Raw genomic sequence first — 14,617 nt, 5'->3', positions numbered from 1 at the left:
CAGGCTGCATCCAGGGAACGATTATATGGGGACATTGGCTGGTACTCGCTGTTTGCTACCAACTGTAGGTGAATGGCCTATAGTCTGGAAGACATAAATCTGACAGAAAAAACTGCGGGACCCAGATATAAAGCAGGGACTAGATTTAGGGCCCAACTTTGAGAAGATAAAACATCCTTAGTTCTGTTTGGATTCAGATAATTAAGTTTTCCAACCATGAAGTATTAAATCCACCTCATAGCCAGACTCAGGAATAGCCAGGTGGGTAATATTCCCTTTCAAAGGAACATAATGGGGAAACTGAGCCAGGAGGATCCCATCTTAGACTGAGGCTAAAATTGTCCTCTCAGCTTTTCTCAATGTTGACTTCCCACCAGTATCACCTTCTCTGAGTAGCTTGTGGCATTTCTCTCAGATGGTGGATTATTGATTATCGATGGATTATGACCCATCAGACAACTTAAAATAAAATCCTATGAGCTTTTACCTCAAACAGCAATTTTTACTAATCACAGCTTAGGAAAAACTTTTCCAGGATTTACATCTCAAACTTACATTTGTCCTGATGTAAAAAGCCAATCATTAGAGATTTCTATGCACTTGCAAATTCTCAGCAAGTCATACATAACCCAAACAAACTTTTTGGCTAGTTTACACATTAAGACAATAACAAACAATAGTTAAATTATTTTAGCAATAACCAAATTATGAAAAATTGCTTGACATAACTGATACAGGAAGTTCACCAATTTGAAACTTGAAACAAACCCATTACCAATCAGGTGACTTCAGTTTTGTTAAATGCACTTCCAAATTACTTTACACAGAGAATCATCATCTCATCATTAACAGTTAAAACTACAAATTTAGGAGTGTACTTACCCAAGTTTGGAGGCTAGCTTCATTACCTTGATCAAGATGTGCTGAACCTGGGTGATGCTTCCAGGCAAAGGTTGCCCCAGAGCCCAAGGCCATTGCCAGTGGGGCTCATGCTGTAGCTGCTGCCCCTTCCCTCTCCTTCCTTTTCCCCAGGTAGGGAAGGGCAAAATCAAAAGTGAGAGGTAAAGGGTGAAACTCTCTTCTCCTATGAGAGGGGTTAACAGATATCCTCTTGACTCAAGCAAAGGGAGTGGGAGAAAAAAGTGACCAGGGTTGTAAGGAGGAGTTCTAAACTCCTTAATGATCAATCACAAAACCTCCAGAATCTGCTCATATATTTTTAGCTGTTCTAACTTTCCCTGTAACCTCCATGAAGGAAGATTCACAGGTGCAGAGGGAAGGGAATAAGTAAGCCTCAGGGAACCAAAAAGCAACTGCAGTTTTCCTCAATTCCCTAGCGCTAAGGGAATTGAGCATACACTTCCAGATAGGGCATCCATCCTTGTCCTCTATGCTGCGGAAGGTGTACGCAGGTCCGTGTACCCAGTGGACCAAGGGCCTAAGAGCATCAGGCCAAGTGGGAGACAGCCTCGTAACTGTCTGCCTGAAAAGCACCTCCAAGCCTTGGTGCTTAGAGAGCAACCCCAACTACAGAGCAAGAAAGGAGGAGAAGAGGGAGGCTTACATACCTTCCAGTCTTGGCTGGAGAAGAACTTGGGGTTAGGCAGTTTCCCCATACGGGCCACCAAAATGATGTGGTTTAGGGGTTTAGGGGTTCTGGGACCCCAAAATCACAACACGTGGGTCCTGCCTGAAAGAATTCAACCCAAGCCTTCTTTCAGCCAAAGACAAGATTTATTAGAACATCCGTCATATTGGGCCAACTCTTAAGGAGTCTGAACATTAGTAAGCTATTGGCAGATTATAAGAATCTGACCAGTGGCTAGATTTTAAGAATCTGACCAGTTGGCTAGATTATAAGAATCTGAACCAGAAATGATTTTTAAGACAGTGTTCTTTCTGCTGTATCTTGCAGGGTTTTTATTCATTTGTTTCATTGGTGTCTGACTCTTTGTGACCCCATTTGGCAAAGATATTGGAGTGGTTTGCCATTTCCTTCTCCAGCTCATTTTCCAGATGAAGAATTGAGGCAAACAGGGCTAATAAGTGTCTAAAAACCTACTATCCCCTGCATAGAACTTTTTGGTAATTCATGAATTAGTTTCTTTAAAAATTAGTTGCATAGTACAATCATTTGTTAGCTTGAATAAGACCTCATACCTTGATAGAAAAATAATAGAATGGTGTAATATTGACTAAAACTTCTTCCTACACAGTTTCTATACACTTGCTAAATTGAAACTTTATTCTTTATTAATAAGCACTAAGGATAATTATGAAGATAGAAGACTTTAATTCCAAAAGACAAATAAACAGTTGACAGTAGGATTGATCCTGGTTCATTTAGTTGTTTTTCCTTTCTAGTCATATGTCTCCACATTGATCTTTGACCATGACATTATCCACTGAAGCTAATGCCCACTATTCAGTGACTGTCAATCAGCAACTTTGTGTCCTCAGGTGGAAAATGAAGGGGTTAGGTGATGTTAGAAGATCCCTTCTAGTTCCAACATTAAAAGACAAAAAGTTTATTGAATAAAAGAGCAACATAAACACAAGCTAGGTTTAAACAGACTCATTCAGATGGTGGTCACCCCTTACCTAACCCTTTCAATTAAGCCCCTTTGAGTTGAAAACAAAAAGTGCAGGCATAACTCACTAATTTGTGGCTTGTTCAAGGACGTCAGTCATAGCATAACTATTCATTCTAAGGAGCCGTGTTAGTATATTGTGTATATTAACACATAGAGAGGAGTGAAATGTGAAAGTCAGTGGTTATCAAGAATTTATTACATTGTTACTTTGTGCCTGGCACTATGCTAAGTTCTAGGAGTATAGTCAGAAAGAATGGCATCTCCTGGCCTCAAGTAGCTTACATCCTAATGGGGAAGACAATGTAGCTACAAAGGTACTTCAGTGCCTTCTGTAAATTTGGAGGTTCTGGGAGCAGCCATCTAGTCAGAGGAAGAGGCCCAAGAGGATGATACTTCCTTGTGTGAATTTCAGACTGGGAATGAGCTTTGGGAATGAAAATGTTTCTGGGGCATGTAGAGAAAGTCTGGAGTGCAGCCTGGAAAGGAATATCAGTCATTTATTAAACACTTACTTGTGTCAGATACAGTGTTAAGCACTGTGCTACAAAAAAGGCACAACAAATAGAAAATAGTCCCTGCTCTCTAGGGACTTGAGAATCTAATCACAATCTATTGGGGGAGATACTGTGAAGTATAACTATGTACATACAAGCTATCTCTACCCAGGATTAATCAGAGGTAATCCTGAGGTCAGGCATGAGCATTAAGGGGGAGTGGTCAGGGTCAGGAAGGGCTTCTTGCAGAAAGTGGTGTTTTTAGCTGAGATTTGGATGAAGTTGGGGAAGAAGCTAGGAAGTAGAAATGAGGAGGGAGAGAATGCCAGCCTTGGGGGACAGAATGAAAATGCCTGGAGTCCAGAAGTGAAGTGGATTTTTTTTTTTTGTGAGGAACAGTGAGGAGACCAGTTTAAAAAATGTTAAAACTGGAATAATTTTTGGAAGAAACTGTCTGAAGAACATTCATGCAGTTATGATAAAGTTATACAGTAAGAGCATTTGTTTTGGAGAAGGTTCATAACAGTATTCTTCATCTCCTGAAATTACATTATGGTGTTTAGGATAATTTTCCAAACAGATGTGTGTTGTCTGAATTTATTTTGTACATTAGCTGTTCTTTTCCCAAACATGAGATTTAAAAAGAGTCTTTTTGAGTTCATTAGGGGCAGCAAGGTGGTGTAGTGAATAGGGGACTGGACTTGGAGTCAGGAAGACTTGAGTTCAAATCCAGCCTCAGACATTTACTAGCTGTGTGATCCTGGGCAAGTCACTTAACCCTGCCAGCTTCAGTTTCCTCATCTGTAAAATGAGCTGGAAAAGGACATGGCATACCACTCTAGTATCTTTGCCAAGATAACCCCAAGTGGGGTAATGGAGAGTGAGACCCAACTGAAAAATGACTACCTAACAACAAATAAAATGCTTTGAAGAAAGCCCTCAGAAGAAAATCTGAAGTAATTTATGGTATGTATTACCCCTCTTCCAGTTCACTGTTTCAATTCCTGTTGTACTCTCAGTATTGCTACCGAGAATTTAAAAGTAAATCAGTCATCTGAAGTGGTTTGTTAAACTTAACACACTGAGGAAATACTCATCATTATTCAGGTTACCAAGCTCACAAAATTATTTTTTCTTCTAAGTGCTCTCCTAGCAACTGAGACCTTGTCTCTTCTGATTTCTTTCTAATCCTTCTAGAGAATTATTTGATTGTGAGTCAGAATAGAAATGTTTCGAATTGAGACATTCATATGCCATTAGTAGAAAATCCAAGGGAATTGGGGGAATTGTATTTACCCTTGGTGCTAATAACATTTGGCCCTGGGCAAGTCTGACCGTTCTGTTGTGATAATCTGATAATCTGTGTCCCTCTGGTACCCTCGGCTGCTCTGATGTAAACTTCAAAGAGATCAAAGCCTGAGGCTGAAATGGGCAAGGCTAGAAGTAGAAATTAGGAGATCTCTTTCCAGATGGTAGAGCAGCCCCAGGCCCCACCCTAGAGATAAATGGAGTGTGTGTGTATGTGTGTGTGTCCCCTTCCAAGGTACAATCCTTAACTTTGCCTAGGTTCTAATCTGGCTTCCTCAAAAACTAGTTATATGTCCTTGGGTAGAACATTTCTTAGAGCTCATCTGTGAAATAAATACATGAAAATAGATGATTTTAAGACCTTTTAAGAAATCTTTAAGATCCTGTGATTTTATGAAATAATGACTCATTTGAACACCATGTTCCTCTTCATATTGTAAAGAGAGCTCATTCTAGGCTCTAGGAGGGAGTTGGACACAATAGCATCATCCTTGTAATTGAGTGAGAGTTCAAAATGGCCAGGAAAAATAAGCAACCCTGCCTAAACTATATTATATGCCAAAAAGAGAATTGTATAGTCCTTGAAATTTGGGAGAAAAGAATAGGACAGACAGGTAAGGCTAGGTAGTATTTGTCTAAGGGTCTTTGTTGAAGTTTTGAGATAAAAATTAGCCCCAGAGAAATAGGAGGGAAATTCAACTCCTCGCCCTCCCCTGCCCTCCATACTGTATAAAATGCTTCATTTCCTTTTGTTATGCTGTCTGATAGGGGATTGTGGGTAGGTGGCACAGTGGATAGAGTGCCAGGCTTGCAGTCAGGGAGGACTCATCTTCCTGAGTTCAAATCTGGCCTCAGACACTTACCAGCTGTGTGACCCTGGGCAAGTCATTCAGCCTTGTTTGCCTCAGCTTCTTCATCTGTAAAATGAGCTGGAGAAGGAAATGGCAAACCACTCCAGTATCTCTAACGAAAAAACCCCAAATGGGGTCACAAAGAGTCAAACATGACTGAAAAAAACAACAACTAAATAACAAACTGATAGGAGATTATAGTTAGGATCCTGGGACTTCTGACATAGGCAAGATTGGGGGAATGGAAATTATATAGATCATAGGTTCTCATTGTGTTGTCTTAGGCCTCAGGGGTCTTGAGACCCTTTCAGGAGATCCCAGAAAGTCAAAACTATTTTCATAATAATATTGAGACTAACTTCTAATATGGTAAATATTGATAGATATAACCCACATAAACTAAAACTCTTTGCGAAAGGGGTCCTCCATAATTTTTAAGAATATAAAGGAGTCAGGGGCAGCTAGGTAGCGCAGTGGATAGAGCACTGGCCCTGGAGTCAGGAGGACCTGAGGTCAAATCTGGTCTGAGGCTAGACACTTGACGCTTACTAGCTATGTGATCCTGGGCAATTCATTTCACCCCAGTTGCCTAAAAATAAAAAAATTAAAAAAAATAAATAAGAATGTCAAGGAGTCCTTGAGACCAAAATGTTTGAAAAACACTAGTGTAGAAGACACAGTCAAGGACACACAGCTATTGCTAATAACAGTAGTATAGATTCACAGCTGTGTAACCTTGGGTTGTTGTTGAGTTGTTCAGTCATGTCTGACTCTTTGTAACCCCATAGACCATAGCACACCAGTCCTTTCTATGTTCTACTATCTCCCCAAGTCTGTCCAAGCTCATGTTCATTGCTTCCATGATACTTTCTATCCATCTCATCCTCTGTCATCTCCTTTTCCTTTTGCCTTCAGTCTTTAATAATATCAGGGTCTTTTCCAATGAGTCCTGTCTTCTCATTATGTAGCCAAAGTATTTAAGCTTCAGCTTCAGTATTTGACCTTTCAGTGATAGCCTGAATTAATTTCTTTAAGTGTTGACTGATTTTACCTCGTTGCTGTCCAAAGGACACTCAAAAGTCTTCTCCAGCACCACAATTTGGAAATATTGATTCTGAAGCCCTCAGCTTTTCTTACAGTCCAACTCTCACAGTCATGCATTGCTACTGGAAAAACCATAGCTTTGATTATACAGACCTTTGATCACTTCATCTTTGTGTTCCTTAGTTTCCCCAAATGTAAAATGAGGTTAGACTAACTGACTTAAGACTACTTGTAGGTCTGTCTGTGAGTCTGAAATCCTTTTGTGTTTTCTGGCCAAGATCTCAAGGCAGTTCAGCAACACAGCCCCAGCATACCTGTCTTTCCTAAGGACATATATAACCTAAGGGAACATAAATTAAAATATACAAGGAAGTAACAATTGCAATAACAGTAATCATAATTTATATTTATATATTATATTAGAGTTGTTGAAGAAAAAATATCAATGCTAATCCTGTCCTGAGTTTTTAATCTCAAATCTTGACAGAAACAATTTTATTTAACACTTATTTAATAACTAAGATGTCCAAACTGGTGCAGTCTCTATGACTTCTGACACAACTCTCTGTTCCCAAGACAATTTTAGTTTCATTTATAGGAGTCTCGAGCAAAGAAATTTCAGTTGTTTTTCAGTCATTTTTTGGTCATGTCCAACTCTGTGACCTCATTTGGGGTTTTTTTTGGCAAAGGTACTAGGCGAAGGTTTGCCATTTCCTTCTCTACCTCATTTTACAGATGAGGAAACTGAGGCAAACAGGGTTAAATGTCTTGCCCAGGGTGACACACAGCTAGTAAGTGTATGAGGCCAGATTTGAACTCAGGAAGATGAGTCTTCCTGACTCCAGGCCCAGCACTATATCCACTGGGTTAAAATTCTAAAGCAACCAAGATCTACCCAATTCATCCTGGACCTTTCCCCTTAATCTATATCTAGAATTTAAACTGAAGAGAAAGCGGAGAGGATGCCTCCCTTTCAATGGACAAGGACGTTTCCCTATGTATGTATTAGTGGCTAGAGCTTTAGAGATGGAAAAGGCTATGATCTTTTCTAGAGTTAAATTAATTCCTTAATCTATTTTCCCAAGAAAGGCTATAGCTTTTTGTTTTACCCACTTTCCTAAAGGGAAATGTCTGGGAAGTGTTTTAGGCTGGAAAATATAATTTTTTAATATTTCTAGGAACTAAAAAGGAGTTTTAAAATATTCTTCCATAGGGTTTATATTTATATATGTGTGTTTATACATGTATGTGTATGTACAGATATACATACATATATGTGTGTACATATATACATATATCTTATATATACATCTTATATGCATATGTTCATACATATAAAATCTCATTTGAAAGCCACCCAAAAACACCATTCCTCTGAAATAATACTGCTGCATCTAAAGATTTCTCATTTGGCTCTTCCTCAAGTGGAAAGAGCATTGATTGGTTCTGGAGTTAGAGGACCTAGGTCCAAATACCACCTCTGACTGACCCTTAGTACCCGTGGGACCTTGGATAAGTCTCTTAACCTCCTTGAGCCTCAGTTTCTTCTTCTATAAAATAAAGGATGTGATTTAGATGGTCTCTGAGCTCCTTGACATTTCTAGATCTATAATCCTTCAAGGACAATTAATTCTTTTACAGTGGTGTTGTGATTTAGTCTGTAGAACCAGCAAAGGGGACCTGTTTTCCCCAGTTTTATGCCAATGGCCACAAGCAACTCTCATGTCCTCATAGAGTCCTCAGGACTGTTGACACCACTGTCTTTCTGTCCTACAATCAAGCAGATCTGACCTGCTTATAATAGGAACAAATATGAGACTTAAAGAAATGAGATTAACAAAAATATGTTCTAGAACTTTGCAAAGGAAAGAACACTGGGGTTAGGAAGTCAGACTGTTTTTCAGCCCTGGCTCTCTTACTGTCAGTCAGACAATAAACATTTATTAAACTCCTATTGTATGATGAGTACTGTGCTAAGTGCTGAGGATACAAATATGAAAAATAAAGACATAAGCCCTCAAGGAGCTTACAATCTAATGAGGAAAGACAACACACAAAAACGGGTATTACTGAGCGTTATGAACTTAGACAACCCTTTGGGGCCTCATTTTCCTCCTCTGGAAAACAAGGCAATTAAATTAGATGATCTCTAAGCTCTTATGAAACTTTGCTTTGACATGCTATCATTCAAATAGTTGTTGTCTTTCAGAATGGTGGTGGTATGTGCTATCTTTTTAATTACCTTCAGAACCAATTTGAGCCACACAAGAAAATCATTCCCATTAGTTTCCATTCACACCTTGTTTTTGACTAGAGTAGAGTTGTTCCTCAGCTTTGTCCATACACTCAATTCAGGAGGTTTGGTTCTGAATGACTTTGTCAGGGTCATGTAACCCAGGCACACCCAAGAAAATAAGAAAGACCTCGAGGCCCCTGTCAAGAAGGGTGATATGGGAGCCAAGATGGGAGAAGCTATGAAAAGCAGTGGTGATTAAAAGTCCAAATAGAAAAAATGAAAGCTTCATTCTGTATGGGTTATAAGCACTTGGAAAAAAGTTCTCAGCATATGATATAGGGCCAATTAGTAATTGTTGATTGGTTTTAAAAGTTGGTACAAGTGTGAGGTGCTAAGAAAGCTCATTTTAATGTTTTTCATTTTTTGAACTTGTTTCTGAAAATATAAGATTTGGAGCTTTTTGGTGGCATGCTTATGGCCTCTTTCTGCTATTTCAAATTAAAAGTCTATAAAAATCTTTATTTCCTATGTAAGTATACCAGTCAGATATATGGGCAGGTAGGTGGCACAGTGGATAGAGCACTGGGTTGGAACCAGGAAGACTCATCTTCCTGAATTCAAATCCAACCTCAGACATTTACTAGCTGTGTGACTCTGGGCAAGTCACTTAACCCTGTTTGCCTCAGTTTCCTCATCTGCAAAATAAGCTACAGAGGGAAATTACAAACCACTCCAGTATCTTTGCCAAGAAAACCCCAAATGGGGTCATGAAGAGTTGGACATGACTGAAAAATGACTGAACAATTACAAGTATACCATATATTTTACCAGTGGAGTGTACCTTACAGATTATAATTAGCAGTGTTTTAGCAAGACTACGTTACTTTGTTGAAGAATTAAAGATTATTATCTCAGATACTTTTCTGCTACACATTTCCATTTGTTACTCTTAGAAATTATTGTCGCTAGCATCACAGAACATCCTTGATAAATGAGATTCCTTAGTTTCCCTTCCTTAGGTACCACTCACCCAATCAATTGGCATTGATTTAGGTACTTAACTATGCTTAAGCTAAATGTGCTAAATACTAGGGTTACAAAGAAAATAGAAATAGGTACAGACAAGATACATCCAGAATAGTTGGAAAGGAGCCTTAGAGGGGAGGACATACATTTGGGTTTGGGGGAGGAGTGAGGAGAGGCTTCTTGAAGGAGGTTTGAGATGAATATTGAAGGAAGTCGGGGCTCCTGAGGGGCCAAAGTGAGGATGGAGAACACTCCAGGTACGAAGGATCAGCCAGTGCTAAGGCATGTAGATGAGAGACTGGAGATGGAGTGTTATTTGTGCCAGGAGCAGCATGTAGGCTACTATGGCTGCATTGTATTTATGGAGGTGAATAGAATGTTAGAAGATGGGAAGTGTAAGGAGTATGTTTCATTATCGATGTTCTCAGACTTTTTGTGATGTAATTATCAAGAAAGTTTGCTATGGTCTGAGATCCTTTGGTGCTTCATAGTTGTCTGGAAGTGAATTCTCAAAGGCCTGTTGGGCCCATATTATGTAAAGTACTACTAAGCTCCTTCTAAAATAACCTCTGTAAGAGAGAAGATTACTACTCCCCTGCTCAAAAATCCAGTGTTTCCCCCTTGCCCAGGGTTAAGATATGCATTTATTGTTGTGCAGTCATTTCGATCATTTCCAACTGTTTGTGACCTTATTTGGGGTTTTCTTGGCCAAGATACTGGAGTGGTTTTGCCATTTCCTTCTCCAGCTCATTTTACAGATGAGGAAACAAAGGCAAACAGGGTTAAGTGACTTGCTCAGAGTCACACAGCTAGTAAGTGTCTGAGGCCAGATTTGAACTCAGGAAGATGAGTCTTTCTGACTCCGGGTTCAGTACTCTATCCTCTGCACCACGTAGCTGCCCTTAAGATATACATTTAACTTGACATTTAAGGCTCTCCACAATCTGGCTTCAAGTAATTTTTTCTACTCTATTTCATATCATTTCTCTTTACCACAACCACCCTGGATGACTAGCTATTCTCTAAATTAAATATTCCTTCTTTTTCCTCTGTGTATTTGCTCAGGTTCTGTCTCTCAGTAAGAGAGCTTGTTTTTCACCACATATTTGCATGAGTGAACATTTTCATTTTATTCTTTTTTTAAAGCAAAATACAGCAATAAACTCAGTAAAGCACCAGATTGAAGACCATCTTTGTTTGACATTGAGCCAAATATTGTAAACCTTCATTCAAATAAAACAGTCCAACATTGAAATCAAATTGATCATAATATTATGTGAAACATTTTACAAGTTGTAACTTATTTCATTAAAATATTATTAATATTTGACAAAATTTGTAAAATGAAGAAATTTAGTAGGAACTCTGGCAGATAATAGTAAGCATATAAGGTCTTACTGGATTGCTTCATTTAATTCTTACAGGATGTCCCACATAAAATATTTGTCATTGTTTTATAATTTTAAATTTGCACTTTTCATAATTTTAGGTAGAATAAAATTTTATATTCTTTAATTTTAATTATATAAATGTACATTTTAATTTGGGTGTTTTGGTGGGAAGTTTTTTATGGTTATTGTAAAAACACTTAGATAATAAATCTAAAAGTTTATTGTGCATAGTATGTCAAATTACCCAGAGGGTTCACAACCTCCACAATTGTTTACAACATTTTTTAATTATTGTTAAAGTGGTTCATGGAATAAAAAATGTTAGGAACCATTGCTCTAATGTACTCAGCTTGAACACCCATTCTAATGTGTTATTTTCAATATCAATTACCAGTTAATATTTCCTCAATATCATCAATGCCATTGATTAGTACTCAATTATCAATTTAACTAGGTAAAATCAGTTATCTTTTAAAAGGGATATTTACTGAAAAGATGTAGCAAAAACAAAAGTACGAAAACTTCCCCCCCAAACCCCAGCACGTATTCTCCCCTGCAACCCCTTGGTCCCTGATGGATAGTGTGCTCAAACTTAAACAGGTTGCTGCAAAGTGTTTGCCTCACGAAGTTCTCCCCCAAATACATACAAACACTGGCACAGTAGCCCCTTTTTTGCAGGACATATCTCAGTGGGCTCATTTGCTATTAGGCTGGGTCAAGCCAATCATTTCTCAGGACTGGGCTGGTACCCCAGGATCAGCAGCTGGTAAGCACTGGTTTGGAGTCCTGAGTCTCTGGCATCTTGTTCTTCTGACCTTCTGAAACTCACAAGGTTGCAGCTATCTCTCAGACTTACCTAAGAGCAGGAGAAATAGATACAACTGAACCAAAAACAGCCTCTGTTCATGACTGCTTGCAGGCCACCAGTGGGGAGCATGAGATGCTGATGCCATCTCTCTTTATCCACCTGGAGGCTTACAGACTTCATTAAGATGAAGGAGCACTAAAGAATGGCTTCTTGCAGAAGGTAGGACTTTGGCTAAGACTTGAAGGAAACTGGGGAAACCAGGAAGTAGAGATGAAGAAGGAAAATATTATCATACATGAGACACAGTTTTAATTCAATAACAAGGTCAGTATCATGGGTTCACAGAATACATAAAGGGGAATACGATTTAAGAAGTCTGGAAAGGTGGGAAATACCAGGTTATAAAGGACTTTAAAAGCCAAACACAGGATTTTCTAATTGATTTTGGAAGTAATAGGAAGTCACTGGAGTTTTTTGAACAGAGGGTGAAATACAGTCAGATCTTCATTTTAGGAAAATCAATTTGATAGTTGATTGGAGGAAGGACAGTTGGAGAAGGGAGAGACTTGAGACTTAAGGAATATCTACCAGTAGACTAGTGCAAGAGTCCAGGTGCACCAGAGAGGTTGCAGTGTTAGAAGGGAGAATGGGGCATACACAAGAGATATTACAAAGGTATAAATGAAAGGACTTGATGACTGATTGGATATGGGCTAGGGAAGAGAAAGTGAGGAATGGAGGATGACCCCTTGGCTATGAGCCTAGGTGATTGGGAGGATGTCAGCAGCAGGGAATTTACAAAGAGGGGAGAGTTTGGCGAGGTATTGCTTCATCTCTTTCTTTTTCTTTCCTAGACTGCCACTTAATCTTAAGTGGTCATCTTAATCTTTGACCACTCTCATGTTAATTTGTGCAGCGATGCTGAAGTAGCTGCAAAGAAACAAGCCTCATTTACTTTTAAATCTCTGGCTTTGTCAGAGTCTATCTTTTCTTCTGAAAATAATTCAAAGTATGCAGCCTGCAAGGTTGACTTGATAATCCCAGTGGTTCTGTAATGATGATGTGCTTGGCAAAATTGGATGTTTATCATTTCACCTTCCTGTCTATAATGTTTAGGATAACATGTTTTTTATATCCTGTATAAAACTTGTGGCAATAAAGTGTATTGGGAGAACTGAAGAATGCCAGTAATGAAACACCAAGTCTGCTCATTGTTCCTCTAGGAGGTTTTATGATAAGATTTTTAGTCTCTTTTTATAGTTACTTAGAGGAGAATTGTGTTGATGGGGTTGGGATCTGGGCCCGAGAAAGGAAAATCCCTGGACTTTCCCACATGGCCAAATCTCTGGCATTTGCTTGAGGCTATAATCAACTGGCCTTTCATTGTGTCTACACCCAATCTCCCCTCCATTGTCTTGCCTCTCCATTTCCCTAGAATTCTATTACCACTTAGACTACTTGGCTACTCCTAGATCCCTCCCACAGTCTTTCTGTATATAAAGTACATCTTGTCACCATTAAGATGCTCAGATTCTTATAATCTAGCCATTGCTTAGATTCTTAAAATCTGGCCACTGGTCAGATTCTTATAATCTAGCCAATAGTTTACTAATGTTCAGACTCCTTAAGAGTCTGCCCAATGTGACGGATGTTCTAATAAACCTTGTCTTTGGCTGAAAGAAGGCTTGGGTCGAATTCTTTTGGGCAGGACACGTCTATTGTGGGTCCCAGCACCCCTAAACCTCTAAACCACATCAATGTTATATCCCCAAAATGAATGCCATTCAATTAAATATTAATACAATTGAATATTAAATATATTTGTATTCTTCTGGCGACAGGTGTGTGTTATTTGAAAACTATTACTGTTTCTCTACCAATGCATGGCATTTAGAAATCCTACATATAGTTCTTATCCTCTGTGTTACCCCAAAATTAACTACCTCACTGTCTGAATATTTAAGTGTTGATTTATTTGTCTATGAGGTGAATTAATACTTATTTTTTCTTATGTATATGTGCTTGTAGAATACTTGAGCTTTCATTTCCTTGAAAGAATTTTTTTCTGTCTTCATAGGATTAATTCTTGTCAAGCTATAACTCTTGGAAACCCTTCCTTCTGTGGTCCTTCCTCTTTCCCAACCCTAGCCATCTTAGATTCTAGTTTAGAAAAATCACCAATTGGAAATGCTTAGTTAATGTTTCATTGTTCAGATGAAGAGAACAATGCACATTTGATTGGAGAATGATCATTTCCTGTAGACCCTAGGGAGAAAAGAAGGGACTTTGACCCAACCTATGAGACATTAAAATCACCTTTCTCAAGAAATGTTTGTGTTGAAATTAAGTGGATATTTAATATTGTAGTGGTCAGGTGTTCTGACTTATTTCCCTCTCTTGTTTATTTATTGACTAATTTTATTTTATCACCCTGTGTTTTAGGAGCTCCCCAGAGTTCTTCTTCTTCATCTTCTGGATAAGCATGAAGGAGCATGGACCATACTTCCGTTATTACCTCAGTATGTATGAAAAAAATCTTTCTGAATTACTGACATTCTCATCTGAATATGCTCATGTTACTTAGTTTTCCTTGCCTGGAGGTTTCTGGGTACTCTTCTTTCAGAATTGGTGACTGTGTAGGGCCGGGGTGGAGGAAGAATGAGAGGGGGTGGGGTTCAGCCTTGGAAAGTTTATTGCTTGTCACAGCTTTAAATTAAAAACACAATTTACTTCAAAAGTAAACAAATGAACTACAGAATTGAGTATATGAACATTCTCTTATCTGCCTTCTGAAGGATTTTTATGGGAAAGTGAATTTGAAGAGCTGATAAGATTCCTCTTTGGACCATTGTCTAAGGAAAGGAA

The 14,617-nt window shown here is 38.6% G+C and overlaps 1 protein-coding gene across 2 annotated transcripts in view; it reads left to right on the top strand.

The window, feature by feature from the left end:
- Window positions 1–14,617, top strand: part of B3GLCT (beta 3-glucosyltransferase) — a 122,134-nt gene that overhangs the window by 52,288 nt on the left and 55,229 nt on the right. For both annotated transcript variants that reach the window (XM_027835194.1, XM_027835193.1), the window contains exon 5: window positions 14,195–14,271. In XM_027835194.1, coding sequence (XP_027690995.1) covers window positions 14,195–14,271 — 77 coding nt within the window. The remainder of the gene's footprint in view (window positions 1–14,194; window positions 14,272–14,617) is intronic.

Source organism: Vombatus ursinus, unplaced genomic scaffold, assembly GCF_900497805.2.
Source record: "Vombatus ursinus unplaced genomic scaffold, bare-nosed wombat genome assembly UNPS02014813.1, whole genome shotgun sequence".
NCBI classification, from domain to species: domain Eukaryota; kingdom Metazoa; phylum Chordata; class Mammalia; order Diprotodontia; family Vombatidae; genus Vombatus; species Vombatus ursinus.
The sequence above is the reverse complement of the archived record's forward strand: the minus strand, read 5'-3'. Positions and strand labels throughout refer to the sequence as shown.